Below are 15,749 nucleotides of genomic sequence, written 5' to 3'. Positions count from 1 at the left end.
CAAAAAACAGTTACTGAATGTGGTCTGTTGCTGTAACTGGCATTTTAGATTATCTTTATGACTTGAATAACTTTTTAATTTAATTCTCAAAACTATTGTCTAAGCAATTTGACAATGTAAGAAGTAAATCAAGAAATAAATACAAATCAACAGGTATAATGCAGGAAAAAATGTTTATTTTATGATTCTTAGAACCAACTTAATAAAAGACATTACAATAAATAATTAAATAAATAGTTCAGAATAAAACAATAAATAAATAGCATACACTCTATAAGTATACTTTCAACCATCCTTTGGATGATGCAAAAATTGCATGCTTAGACGCATATAATAATTATGTTTCTTAAGTAGACATCAGTGTTTCCTGTCACACAGATTATTTAAATGTAGATCTGCAAAACTTTCTGAACCTTGCATCTTGTGTTGGAGCTCAAAGTGAAATCAGTCATAGTGTTCACCAGAGTTCATGTAGCCAATGACTCGGTTGATGGTGATGGTGCGGAGATGGAAGCCTCTCAGGACTTTGCAGAGGTTCAGTCTTTCAGGGTAGGTGCTCGCACGATCACCAGCAGTCTTAAAGTAACACAAAGGTAGCGTTAAAGATTTCTGAAAATGTCTCCTTTAAATTTTTGTTTTAAGAAACAACTGGCCTATTGTTATGGTTTTCAAAACGGACACATTTCTGTAAGAGTTTCTTACCTCCTTTAAAGCCAAGTCAGTTGGCAGATACACCTTGAAACAGTTCTGTCGAAAAGAAACAAAAACACTTTTATTCTTTATGTTTGTATGTTCTACAAGTAGGTCACATCTAAAGCACACAAGGCAGCAGCAATTGTTATTAGTAACAGTGGCAAAGCAAATTATACTAAATTACTATTGAAAGTAAAACAATACTGTGTATCAGGACTCACTTCCATGAACTCTCTGAGACTGAGCAGAACAGTTGGACCAAGTAAACCCTCAGGGTCTGGCTGGGCTGTGAGAAATTTGTAGTAATGATTCAGATCTTTCCCAATGTTTGTCACACATGATTCCTAGATGGAAAAAACAGTAACACAATCATCATACACAGTGAACTATCTGGCCCATAATGGAGAATAGATGAAAAACAGCATTGACATGTAAGATGTTGTTTTATGAATGCAGTCTGAAGTCTAGGCTTAAAAGAAAATATTATCATACATAAAAACCAGATGAAAGTAGCCTTTTTTCACAAAGTGAGAAAATTTTACCTGATCAAAATGTATTGGCATGCTTCCCAAGCATGATGATTCCTTCTGGACATAAAAATGGAAAAATAATAAGAATAATTTCAACAATTAGTTGTTCAATGTTCTGTATAAATGGACATTAAAAATGTAACAATTTGATTTTTGTCTCAAATTATTATTGTAAGTTATTATTGGAAGATGTAAAGTTTAAAAATTTACCTGTGGAGCACAAACAGATGATGTGTTGGTGCCTGTGTGTAGCTCTATATTCTGTTTTGCACAATCAATTCCGCTGAACAGTTTAGTCTGTGAAGAATAAATAAGTTTAATATCAGAATGTAGTAACTGTAGATACAGTTGAATGTTACTTGCTAAGAGTCACCTACTTGTTTTAGTGCACCAGCGATGTTGTGTAGGAGCAAATGTGCATAAACAACACAGGAGTCGGTCGCTGGTCCTTTGCCCATCACTGGTAGAGATTGGCCAACCTGCCACACAGTACAGCTGAGCCCCAGGAGCAGCACTGTTGGAATGAAGTCTGGTAAAAAGAGATGTATACAGCCGCCGGTCAATATAATTTTCAAGCCATTCTTTTGTAGAGATAAAACACTGTTCAGTCAAGTTGTGTAATACTTACAAAAATTGTTGAGCAGCATCTTTGAAAAGACTGTCAAGTCAGATTCTTTGTTTCTGGCTCAGTTCAGGCATCCTGGAAGGGTATATAACCAAGCGGATGAAAGGGGTTTTCCTAATATGCAGCTTTTTTTTTAAATTTCCTGCAGTAAACTGAAAGTGCACTGTCAAGGTTATGTAATTTCCTTCTCCCCAATACATCACTAAATGCTTTGGTGAAACTGGAATTAACATGTACCCTAAAGCCAATAAATAAATAAATAAAATAAAATAAAATAAACAAAAATAAATAACTTCATTTCTATTTAGATGGAGCTTCATATTTATGATAATTGACTGCTAAAGGTAAAGTCAAAGAATTATATTAAATACCATTTGAAGTCATAATTCTTCACACCTAATGTGGTCAATGTACAGTATTGTCCTTATAGGCCTATATTTCATGTTTCAAACATGTCCATACAAGAAATAATTTATTATAGTGATAAAATGTAAACTCACTGTTAGGATAAAACCGGTAAAGTGAAATGTTATACAGTATATGTTATACACTCATAAGAGAACAGTTTGATATCTAACATAACAGACTGGATTTATTTCTTGTTAAAAATTTTGCCAGGAATAAAACTTCTTGTTAGTGAAAGACACATTTTGACCGTGACTGCTTAGAGAATCACAGCAACTCTTCATTGCACCATATAAACCAATAAGTGTTAGACAAGAACTGTTGGAAGTAAACTAATCAATCATGGATGTTTTTTGTTTCAACCTGGGCTGTCTTGCTTATATTAAAGTGTCTTGGTGATGGTTTTTTTTTTTTTTTTTTTTTTTTTTTTTAATATCTCTTTCATTGGACAGAATCTTTCTAGACCAATCTTTTCACAGCTTCTTACAAATGCTTTATCTTTTCTAATATATATTTTTTTTCAATTTGGCATCATTTTGTTGTATAATATTAACATAATAACATTCTTTTTTTAAAAAAATGAATTGGCTCATATGAACACACAGTTATTATAAATTGGACGAATGTTGATTGATTTTAATTGGATCACAAAAAACAGTCTTGAGCTGATAATGTATGTAAAGTGCCTTGAGATGACTTAATTGCAAATTGCTGCCATACAAAAATAGCTCAAGTGAAGGAAATCATTTATATATTTGTGCTCTGTCATTTTTTTTAAATTAACATTAAATAAGAGCTTTTTCCCATTTTACTCTTGGTGACACAGTTATTAAGAAATTCTTACATAATTTATTTGGGTCAACCCAATGCTATTTTTATCAGCCCAGTCAAAATTTCCCTTTTGCTCCCCTAAACGACTCAAACTATGTACATGTTGAAAAAAGTGTGAATGTGTGAATGAGTAGAGAAACTTTGCTGCACTTTCTGGAGGAACTATGTAAGCAATATGTTAATAAGAGAACATTACATTTGTGACTTTTTTCCCCAATAACCCCAAGCCATCAACATTTACTTAGCACATTTTTTTTCCATAAATGATTTGAAAGAAATTTTATAAAAGACCAAAATGATTCACACATTTAAGAAGTTTATTTCTGGATTTGATTTTACATTCATTCAACAGTACATTTGTCAATTAAGCAAACATAAAGAAAGTTCAACTTTGTGTGAAATTACATTCTTAAAAAGCTGAGTGAAAACACGGAAACACATCAAGGCATTCAGTACATCTTTTTAATAAAGTTTTTTTCTTTTCCTATTACATTTAGGATATCCATAAACCCTTTAAACAGATAAAATAGATCATGATTTAGTGATATAGTTTCAATACATTTTTATGCTCAATATTAAGTACTGTATGACCCTGAAAGGAACACAAAAAGAAAAAAAAAAACATATTGCATATTTCTATCAAGAGGTTGTTTAAGAATCCACCCTGTTTTCTCTTTTTATCTAAAAAAAACCAAACAAACCAAAAAACGTTTAGCAGCCATAATCATTGTCAAATATCAGCTGCAGCATATTATCAGATATGGAGTGTTAATTATTTTCTGCTTTAACAGCCCACATATTAGATGCTTGCATCAAGACCTAATGATAAACAGCAATGGCACAGTGCTCATAGTGAAACAAAATGATAAACCACAGGTGAAAAGGAGCACATATAGAACTTAACTACTTGATCATTATAGAAAGAAACTTATTTTTTCATCTTTATTAGTTGAAGTTTAATTCAAAAGACATCTGAGCTTAAAGATACAAGGCTTGCCAGAGCTTCTCCAAAAGTGAGGGTATGTGCAAAAATATTGGAGTGCTGAATTGAGGGATGACATAAGTCAAGAGGATTCTCTTAATTCTATTAAATGTGGCATAATTAATCATGCTGAGTCATCTCTTCTATGTCCATACTGGAGACAACACGTTTCCTCTTTTCAGACTTGATTTTGGGTTTCTCAGACAGCATTACGAGTTGCAACATATTTTAGATGTTAGTACTATACACTGTGTTTGGCTCTCCAGAAACAGCACATGATGAAGTTTCAATAGCAACACTAATGACAGTCCATGAAATGTGAGGTTGGCCAGCGTGCAGAGACACGTGTAGACGGGGTGTTTATTTAGAGACTGCCTTCTCTACCTGGTGCCGCTGATGGCTGTGTGCATGCCTGTCACAAAACAAACAAGAAGTATGTTGAAAAGAGCATGTTCAATAAAGCTTGTGCACATTTCTCGTTTCTGCCAGATATGGACAGATATTCCATGGTTCACCTGGTGAGGTCCTCTATGTCCACCAGCATGGCATCTTGTTCCACGTGCAGTTCATCCCTCATCAGCAGCAACTGTACCAGCTCTTCATTTAGACCTGTGTATTATGACAATTTTCTCATTATTATGGTTGATAGTCAATAGAAAATGTAAAAAAAATAGTAAAATATTCAAGAAAGTAATATTTATTATTTAAAACTGATAAAGTAATTCAATTGTCAGTGGGTTTACTGATAAATTTGGGAGTATTGTAAACAATATTTTTTTTTTTTTAAAAAAAGCAGCAACAAAAAAAACAAAAACAAAACAAAAGCATAAAAAAGTGGAAAAAGAATGACATGGTTTATGAAATATGAAATGATATGAAATACTATCAGTTACATTGGTGTTGTGTATATGCATTGTCTACTCACTCTGAATCTGTGAGTGTAAGTCATTTGTGATGACTTGCAGCTGTCCGAGACTCATGTCTCTCATGTCCCCTCGCTTCAGATTCCTCTTCATTAAGCCTTCACTAATGTGAGGCAAATGGGGGAGCTGAGTGTACACACAGAAAAGAAACCATTCCAAGTTGAAATATTTCTGCATGTGTTTCACTCTTAATTCTGGTGAATTTGACCTGGTAATGTGTATTTAAAATATCCCATAACCATCAAATGTGGGACAAACTCCCTACACTTGTTTACCAGTTTTAGGGGCTTTCTGTTGCTACACAAACACATAAAAGCCAGACTACTGACCTTCTACTTAGGACATGCAAGTCCCTGATGTCATCTTTATTGTTGTGTTTACTGTAAAAGCAGCTTGAAGTCCTTCCATTTTCATTTTATTTCCCTTTCTCATTTGAAATGGATATTTTATTTTCCTGAAACTACTACTATCATGGAAGGAAGAGTATAAGACTCCACACAGGGATCCCTTGTGTCTTGACTAACCAGGTCAGCCACAGGCGAACGCCTGTGCAGCTGGATTTGTCTCTCCACTTCCACCTGCATTCGAGCCATGGGTCGAGCAAGAGCCAGCGCCACACGGGCCTCCTCTTGCAGCCTTCGCTGCACCCTCCAAAACCCGCTGCAGTCATCTAAGGGATCCGAATCCTCCTCTGCTGTGTCCCGGTCTGACAATGATGAGCTCTGCTTGCTCTGTACAAGAAGTAACAAGACCGACATGATGCAACACAGAGTGTGGTTTAGAGGTTATTACACATGAAACTAGCGGTACATGACGACAACATCCAGAGGTACATACCACAGGTGAGAGTGGTGTGTCCAGGCTAGTTTCTGTCCTGCTGTCCTCAGCATCACTGTCTTTGTCACTGCTGCTGTCATTAACAAAACACACCTGCAGGTTCACCCCACTGTACAGCCTGAGAGGAAAAATAATGGTTTTTTTTTGTTTGTTTGTTTTTATAATTAAGTCACAGTTTTACTTGGTTATCATTAAAACATTGATATATTGTAAAAATATGTTTACCAACTAAATGTGATTTTTAATCTATAAATAAAGGAATGAGCAGCAGAAGGGCCACATAATATTTAGACACAAAGTTCTGGCATTTGCAGGATTCAAGTAAGAGATCCGGGTTTTTTTTTAATTGCACTGGAAGCTTTTTCCTTCTTTATTTTTGTGTTTCTTTTTTGTTTATTCATTAAAATTATTCAAACATTTTAAAGGATTTCAGAGGAATGACCTTATATTTGCTCTTCTGTGAGAGCATGTCTGAGCAGTAAGGAATTATGCCATTTGTAACAGTTCAAGAAATCATTAATAGAGCAGCATTGCATACAGGTTTAATTTATAGCTTTAATTTAATTTTTTTTTTTTTTTAAAAGGTTGTTTTTAATTTACTTTGGAGTGCTTGCTCTGCACCTGGCTATAATGCCTTTAATGTTTTATGTGAAGGATTTTGAATTGTGTTTACATGAAATTTACTAACATAAACTTGCCTTGATTAATGAACTTTCCCAAATTACCATAATTGTGCTTATTAATGTGGTGATGAAAAACCCAACCAGTTAGATATTTAACATTTAATGAAACATCAGTATTCGTCACTGATGATCCTTTAACTAAATAAAACAAATCTAGACTATAAAGCAGTTTATCTGTCATGTCACAATCAGTAACCTCACATTTTAAAAAAGAAAGATAAAAGATTGAAGATATCACAGACTCTAAATCAAATAACATGATGTGAAAATTTTCAGAGCACCAATACAAAAACATCTGAAACCTTAACCTCAGCTTTTCCAAGTGGTCAAAGCACCATTCATTCAGTTCTACATCATGACCTTCCATCTGAAATAACCTAACACAAACAGTAACTGACATCCCACAAACTGGACAAACTAGTGTTGGAATTTCCAGCTAATGTTAAGCCTCAGTTGATACACCTTTACCTCCAGAAGATGTCACATGACTCAAATACCAAAAATCTGAGCTGGGTTACATTAGGTGTCACTTCTCCTTTTAGAGGCCTGTAGAACTACACTTCCTCAACCAGCAGCTACAAGTAGGGGGCAGCCCCACTGTTATAATATAAGGCGGATTGTATGATGAAGTCAAGGAGCCCAAGCTACTGAGGTCAAAGCTGCATTGACAAATAGAAAGGCGGCTCTCGTCTCTGTTGTAATGCAACTCATGCCAACAAATGTGTTTGCTGATCTCCAAAACACCAGTAACCAACCGATCAGTTTCAGTGGATTGAGATGGGGGAACCTTTCATTTAATTCCACTTGAATGCAGCTTTGTGTCATAATCACTTATGTGCAATTTGATTTAAAACACAATATCAAGTTATGCCAAGTATAAAAAAGTAAATTAAAAAACCCTTTTTGTATTGCATTTTTAATGTAAGTCAAACTGCTACGATCAGTTTCAAAACAATAATTCTACAATCACAGTAAAACATGCATATAGGCTGTTACTAACAAATTCAAAGGGAAGTGACATATATAGATTGAATTGATATTATTTGATAAATTGCATAATATGATTGTATTGTTTCCATTTTTGGGAAAACTGTGGCCTAAGTTAAGTAGAGACTCATGATGTCTAAATTACATGGCACAATGAAAATGTTTCACTGTCATCAAGTTGTCACGAAACAGAGGTTAACCACTTTGCCACATATCTTACGGCAGCTCTTTCCATACATGTTTCTTTGCTTTCCTTATTATTGTAGGCTTTTCAAATGACTACTTGGAGTGATGTAACATGAGTGTGACTTTAAATGAAACCTTTTACTTTATGTTTGATATGAATAACTCTCGGTCTTCACCTCTGTTGCCAAGACAAAAACACAAGACAATTTACAGCTTTCCCCTTTTCACCAATGCATTGTTATACATGCATTAGTCACTCTTTTGAAAAGTATTTCTTTGGGATAGGAGTTGTGAATTACTGCCATTTCTGAATACCAAAGGTTAACATCGGTTATCCTGTGAAAAAATACGTTAAGAGTTCATGGAAGCTGCAGAATAGCGCCACCTCCTGGCTGTGTGAGGCTCCAGAAAGCATCTATCGTTTTAAAGTTTTTTGACAAATAGCTATTCTGGACTTATATATATATATATATATATATATGATGTAATATATTGTTATATATTATTTTTCTGCTATTCATAAAAAAATTCAAAGAAAAAAATTTAAGAGAATTCATAAAACTAGAACAGAAAAGGAAAGAAATAACACAAGTCTTCAAAAAGCTGCATTGATTAGACACACATTCTAACAGATACACACACTGAATTCAAACCCACCGGGATGACGGGCCATTTTTGCTGCAGCTGGTGTAGATGACTGGCTCGTCGTCATAGAAACTGCCAAGGGCAAGTTTCTGCCTGATTGACTCCCTCTCATTCCTTTGAGCCTGAGAGAAAGCACAATACATACATGTATATAAAGAATATTGACAAAAGAGTATCCGCTCTAACTGCCATCCTTGTTTGGTTGATCAAATGAGTCATGCATAGGCAGGAGAAATGATTGTGCTGATAGGTAAGAACAAGAAAATAAGAAATCCTTTTTAAGGTTCCATGATTAGACTCCACCTTAAGCTTAAAAATGTGTATGGAATACATACATCTAATGATACCTTACAGATTTGATTTAATAATGAGTCCAGACCTGGAAATTTCCCTTCTACAGCTTGTTTAAATGCTAAATGGTGCTCTGTTGGCTTTACAGCTTTGTGTAAAACTGATTTGTCTGACCCTTTTCGTTTGATATGTTGGCTAAATATGTTCTTTTCACTTCCCATCAATAACTGTAGCTGTCCTAATTCCTGATTTCTGACCACTTGTATTCATTTATGATGCTGGCCAATATCAAACAATGATTTATAAAAATAAAACCATGAACAATGCAATTTTTCTCTTTCAGGAGCAAAACCATTGAGATACACCTCTAATTATAGATTGTCTCTCTCTCTCTCTCTCTCTCTCTTACTAAAGCACTCTCCATAACAGCATAACTAATGCCACACACAGACATCCACACAGACAATCATACATATGTACGCCCTTTTCTTTATGTGACGCATTGTCGGATGAGGATGTGACGTAAAAGCATAAATTAGGTGTTACTCTTCATGCTCTTAACCAACACTCCACCTCCTTTTCACCCACCTCAGACAACCGGATGTCCTCCTTACGCTAAAACTGTCTCTACACACAACCCATTTTACCAACAAACTGAGCAAAGCAACATGATTCATTTTGGTGCCAGTTTCAAGAAATTCCAAATTTCACTGATGATTTGAAATTAGAAATCATATATGAACACACCCACTCCATTTCATACATCTACAGATCCACTATGGCGGAATTCATCCTCAGCAGCACACCTATGACGAATATCTATTGTGTATATCTGCCATTTAAATATCACGCCACACACTATAGCATTAGAATGACACACTAACACAAACACAGATCCACACACCTGGTAAACACGTTTTTCCTGGTGCACCATCCTTTCAGCGCATCGTACTAAAACAGCCGTCCTGCCCTCTTCTACACTGCAGTGAAGCTAGACCCAGGAGACCCTCTCATATACTGCAGGTCCGTGCAGAGGAGGAAAGTGAGGAAGGGAGGGAGGAAAGAGCAGGAAGGGGAGGAGGGAAGAGACATCATATTGGGTAGGTGGGGAAGTGATGTGGAAAGAGTGGGAAGAGACAGAAGCAGAGAAGGGAGGGGGACAGACAGAGCTGCTTAGCGCTGCCACTACCCGTCTGATCTGTTATCTGTGCCTCCATCTTCCTCACTTGCTATCTATCTCTTGGTTTCTCATCTACAATTTCTTTTTACTGGAAGGTAGATCAGCAAACGATTCTAAAAATGCAGAGAATCTGTGTATATCTACAGAAGCTGAAGGTGATCTGGTGAAACAAGCCATCATCTGTTAGATGACAAAGCAATACTAGAACAATCACAGACAATGGCTGTTTTCTAAAAGATCTGAGAGATGACAGCACTCTAAGACAGCACTGACAGGGGGTCAGTTCAGTTTTAATCTGTCCAATTGGCCCGGTGCAGAGCAACAAATTCTTAATTGCACATTATCTGCTTGTTTTGACTTCTCAAGGAATCTCCCGCAGTCAGATTTTGCATCACATAATCAAACACTGAGAGCCATGTAAAAGAGAGATGGAGACCCATGGTGCATTTACCCACACATGAATTCACAAACGTAGATGCACACAGATCTGTGCTTTGTCATTGTGTAGCAGAAGGCTGATTAAACACCATGAAATTCTGAATCATCTTTCATCAGCAAGCAGCCAAATATACCCAATCTATAGCTGGAATTTCAGGAGGCAATGGCCTCTGTCCCTACATATGAAACAGTACACATTCTCTGTCACAGTGCTGCACTGTGATCATTAACATTTTTCCTTTGCTTGTGACATCAGCTTTGAATAATTTCCAGTTAAAAAACAAGCTCTGAAATGTGTCAGAGCTCTCCCTCGAGATTTTGTTTTCATATGATTTAAAGGGGGTCATCGGAGAAAATAAAACTCATGTAGTTCAAACAAGGATAATAGTCTGCCACTTACAGTGATGCTGGACAGCCTGGTTTGTCTGCGACTATAACAATCTTCAGCCTGAGGTGTAAAAACATCCTGGAGATCCTCAGCCCAACTGCAACTGTTCACCATGTAGTCTCTTTCTCCTCTCTGCTGCTGAAAGTTGCTGCTGCCATCACAATCCTCCCACCAGTGGCCCGTTGTGCTGCTTCTGGTGAACACTTCTTCCTCCTCATCTTCATCCATGTCCACATTGTAGTCCCCCATAAAGGCAAGCTACACAGTGGGTGAGTACATTTCAAGGCTGGAGAACTTAACTACTTAGAATTTGGTCAGAGGTGGAAAGAAGTGCAATAAAGATCTGTGACTGAAAGTGAGTTGTGTCAGTGAGTGCTGCTTTGATTCAGTTAGCTTACAAGCCAACCTAACGTTTCCTTTGGTAGGATTGCTAAAGAACAAGGTCAGCATCATGTGATAGTGTTAACATTCTATCAAAATTGTGTGGCAACATTATAATTTAAAAATTCTGATTCCCAAGACCCACCTTGCTCGTATAGATGCAACAACTCCTTCAGATGGCTAAGATAAAATCAAGAGATGCCGTTGTGCAAAATGGACATGGATGTCTCCTGGATTGCTTGCTTTCAGAGTAGTTCTTGAGCTCAGCCTTTAGTAAAATCCGAACAGTCCTTGTAACCATGAATAACTGTAGGAAAGACAGAAAAATAAAGAGAAGCATCTCTGGGTTCAGCGAGAGCAGCACTACACGTCTCCCAGCTATCACGTGTGGCGCTGTTGCAGTGATCTGTGTAGATTTGCTTGTGTACACGCAGCTTCAGATGATGCCCGAGGGAGAGAGAGCACTATGTGGAAGTATATACGAACCGACAGAATGGGGTTTGCATGCATATCTTGTAAGAATGTAGACAAGACCAAATTTTACATACTCAGTTCCAAAACAGAGCAATAAAGAAAAATCCCTCTTGACAGTAAACAGTAAAGTGTAGTGAAATTAAATAGTTTGCTTTTAACACTTTTAGTCAAAATAATGAGGAATCACAGTGCAATATGTTTTATTTTTTAAGAAAAAGTTAACCTTGAAGTTTCACTTTTACATACACACTCAATAGACAAGCCTATATACACAAACTGCTATCAGTACAGAAAAGATAAGCAGTAAAAGCTGTGCGATCAAAATAATCTGTTCAATTAGTCTAATTTTACCCTCAACTGGCTTTTAAGTTGAACTGATTCTTCTATAGGTTTAACACTAAAAATAAATTAGTCTATAAAATAAATAAACACACACACAAGGGTATTATGTTTATGAAGCTAAAGGATCAACTTGATTTGCATAGAATGACAATAGGAGCGCCCTGCGATGGACTGGCGAGCTGTCCAGGGTGTACCCTGCCTGTCGCCCAAAGCCGGCTGGGATAGGCTCCAGCTTCCCCGCGACCCTGAATTGGAATAAGCGGTTCGGAAAATGAATGAATGAATGACAATAGGAGCAAGCAACTTTTGCACATTTCAAAAACCATGAACACATACAGCAAGTTATCTTTTAAAAGACCTCCAGAGTCTCCAAATAATGACAGTCAAAGTTAAATCAAACATTGAAAATCCAGATTTACAAGACAGCTTCTCTTAATTCATTTTAGGTTTGATATCACCAGTCTGAGAATTGGATTGGGTTTCTAAGAGAGAAAATTAGGGTGACGGTTGCAAGGACCCTGGATTAATTCTGCTATGCATTGCTGGTAATCTAGCTCCAAATCATCTCTCTAAAAAGGCCATTAAATAAAACCCCTGGTGAAAGGGCCCACCATCTGGTTTGGGTATGTTTGGTTCTTTTATCATAATTGGTAGGTTGCATTTTTAAAGTAAATTTTTTCTAAATAAATGCCAGAGAGTGATGTGGGAAACAGGCCTGTCAAGCATTTGCTGTGCAAGATGCTCGTAAAAATTATATTCATTTAAGGCCTTTTGAACATCAGGGGTAAGAAGGGCAAATAGTCTGAGTAAAATGTGATGATCTGTGTGAGGTTTCCATAGATTTGATTTTGTGGAAATAAGGGAAGTTGGTGCTGGGATTTTCTACTTGCTGTGGAGAATTTGCTACGGCTTGTTGAAGCTTTCTCATTTTCTTCTAAAATTGAAATTTGCTGTTTGTTCCACACCTTGCAATCTTTACCGAAGATGAACTGATAATGATCCCCATGTCATGTCCAGGGACATGTAAATGTCAGAAGTGTTTCTCTTGCACTTTTGCGGAATGTTTATATATAAAAAATATCTGAAAAACCACCTCATGAGAGCATATAAACTTTCTTTTTAGCAATATTTATCACCTTTTTAAAAATGTATTTCCATTAGCATTGTTTTTTTTTTGTTTTTTTTTGCAATATTTAGTTTTTGCACAATTTTAGGTGTAATGGAAACACACCTGTCTTTCTGGTTGCTGGATTGTCCATTTGCAAGTGAACCAACTCCCAGCTTTCAAGTAGACCAGAGTCCACAGAGTGGCCAGGTGCTCAAACAAATCCTATTATACCTGGAAGCAGACAAAGGTCAGTTTACAGCATGCCAAAACAGCAGCAGTGTGAATACAGATTTCCGTTTCTTTTCAGCACAGGTCAGGTTGACCTGTTGTATAGATCATTGCACTCTTACACACAGTAATTTTATAGTTAGTTGAACCAGTATGAGGGATGATAGAAAGTATGCTGAATGGATCTTGTGGACAGAAGTTGGTAGCTGCAGACCTCCATATGGCCACACTGTTAGCTCAAACCCAGATTCTCTATGAGCCAAAGTCTCTGCAGGCCTTTCCATTCTTCTGCAATGGACAACATCCTCAAACTCAACAGCAGCCATAATCAGTCAGAAAAACTAATTTCTCCACGAGCCTCACCCTCTTCTCACCCCATATGTCTTAACCCTCTATGGCATGGTGTTGCCCTCAGGCAACAAACCACTATTTTGGCCCACACACCGCCCCTCTAATTTTTTTTAAATCAAAACATCACATAAAAAGTCTCATAAGTTTGAGACCAATGAAATTTGAGCTGGGTGTGGCTTTGACCTTTTGTCTTGGGGTGAAACAGTCCTTTCTGGGAACACAGTCGACTTGGACACACTGCCAGAAGAAGGTAAGATAAATCTAACTTTTTAACATGTTTAAATTTAAACAACTTTGTATGAATAATTTCTGTGATGTGCATAAATAAGTGAAGAAGCATATTTGATTCATTAAAGATACTTTTTGTCTAAATTTATTGACTAAAATGGCAGTTTGTCATTCGTTGCCTCAGGGCAACATTGTGCAGTTAGACCACTTTTGTGTGAACTATAGTTATAGTGGGATGCATAGTTATCAACATAATCAATTTTTTGCTTTACTGTCTACTATTACTCACAGGAAATGGAAGCACGAATATTTTATGGATATAAAGAACATGATGAAGAAGAGTGGACTCCAGAATCAGGTTTGAGGGAGAGTTAGGAAATCAGGATTCAGTCAGTAGACTAACATACTTTATGGAATGAACATGTGCATGTATGTATGTGCATGCATGCATCAATGGGTGAAGAGAGGTCTATGAAATGAAAAATACTTTATTAATCCCCACAGGGAAATTCAATACACACACACATATATGTGTGTGTATATATATATATATATATATATATATATATATATACATATATATAGACAACATAGTCTGGAGCGTAAGAAAGGTCGTCCCAGTTCCACAATTGCTGCGGAGAACAAGGAAAAGAGGTGAAGAAGACCCACTACACCTATTCCGGTCTATGATGTGCGTCTGGATGCCACAGCCCACTGGATGGTAATGGATGAGAAAGGGAGATGCAAGCTACCAGGATGAATAGATACACCTAAAGCCAAGTGCCAAAAATGTGATGGCCACCTGTGTTTCACATCCACCAGCAACTACTTCAAGAAGTTCCATACAGAGTGACACAGACTGCTTTGTATAAAAGATAAACAGTACCACAAAGAGCACACATACAGAAACAAACACTGCAGCTAATCTCTGATGCACTAATTGATAATGTGGCAATTTGTTTAAATAAAACTTGTTGCAATTGAAATAAAATTTTCTAAAGGATTACTTTTTTGTTCATTCCAATAATATAACCTTGCCGTTTTAGTACCCTCATAGCATGTTGTTGCCCTGAGGCAACAAACCAAAATCTGGTGGTTGGGGGGGGCCACAGATTTTCTGACTGATATATAAGGACTCCAAGCTCCCAAACTAGGGTGGAATATTTTTTTCCTCATAAAATGAAAAGTCATGCCATAGAGGGTTAACATACCGTCCTTCTACAGTGTAATCCCACCCCTCACCTTCTGCATAGTCTGACAATTTAGCAGCCAATAAAATTATAGGGGGTGTCAAACCGCTGACACACTGAAATTAGATTGTGCTCAAACACTACACCATTAAAACCACTTCTGTTGTACAGAGGTTTTTGTGCTTTTCATAACAGTTAAAAACTTAATGACTTAGACATTTTAAGAACCATTTATTTTAAGCTTTAACTAAGCTAGATATGCAAATGAGCAGTCACCACCAGTTTCTTTCAAAACATTTATTGTTTCAGTTTGACTAGCCTTGGCGAGACATGTGTGGAAAAAGCACATGTTCATAAGAAAGAAAAGGCAGGTGTTCAGGTGGATAAAAAGGCAGGGGAGTATCTGGAGCCTGGGCAACTGCAGATGGAGGCACTGTTGGCTTTGTTTCCAATCCATGATGCCATGGATAATGCACTTTAGGAACATCATAAGGATACACAGGCATCATGTTTGGATAATGGGGTCCAAAAGACCACGGAAAGTATGAAAGAGGCATCCATGGAAAAGTTACAGTTTTTGGTTCTTGAGTGGTAGTTGGTTCAGTTGTTGTGGGTGGAGGAGGGGGGACAAAAGGATAAGAAAACTGAGCATAAGGGGGATAATTTGGATATTCAGGCAGGTTTGCGGCATGATCAGTTGTTGCAGGATAGGAATGAGGAAACACTGGATTTGAAAAGGGGTTTGCATGAGGCAAGTGATAAACTGGTGGCAAAACCTGAATCTGGGGATCCTGGGGTGCTGGTTGAGACACCTGAACCTGGG

At 36.9% G+C, this 15,749-nt stretch overlaps 1 protein-coding gene across 1 annotated transcript; it reads right to left on the bottom strand.

The window, feature by feature from the left end:
• Positions 1-4,426: 4,426 nt before the first annotated feature.
• LOC306758480 (schwannomin-interacting protein 1-like) lies at positions 4,427-9,552 on the bottom strand (the record flags this gene model as incomplete). Its single annotated transcript, XM_079243807.1, has 7 exons — positions 4,427-4,478; positions 4,582-4,675; positions 4,992-5,115; positions 5,514-5,720; positions 5,827-5,944; positions 8,340-8,449; positions 9,523-9,552. 7 exons carry the CDS (start codon positions 9,550-9,552, stop codon positions 4,427-4,429), a joined length of 735 nt encoding a protein of 244 aa, XP_079099933.1.
• Positions 9,553-15,749: the final 6,197 nt, after the last annotated feature.

This window comes from Telmatherina bonti (genome assembly GCF_933228915.1).
Source record: "Telmatherina bonti genome assembly, chromosome: 7".
In the NCBI taxonomy this organism is placed as follows: domain Eukaryota; kingdom Metazoa; phylum Chordata; class Actinopteri; order Atheriniformes; family Telmatherinidae; genus Telmatherina; species Telmatherina bonti.
This window is presented reverse-complemented; position numbering and strand designations above follow the sequence as displayed.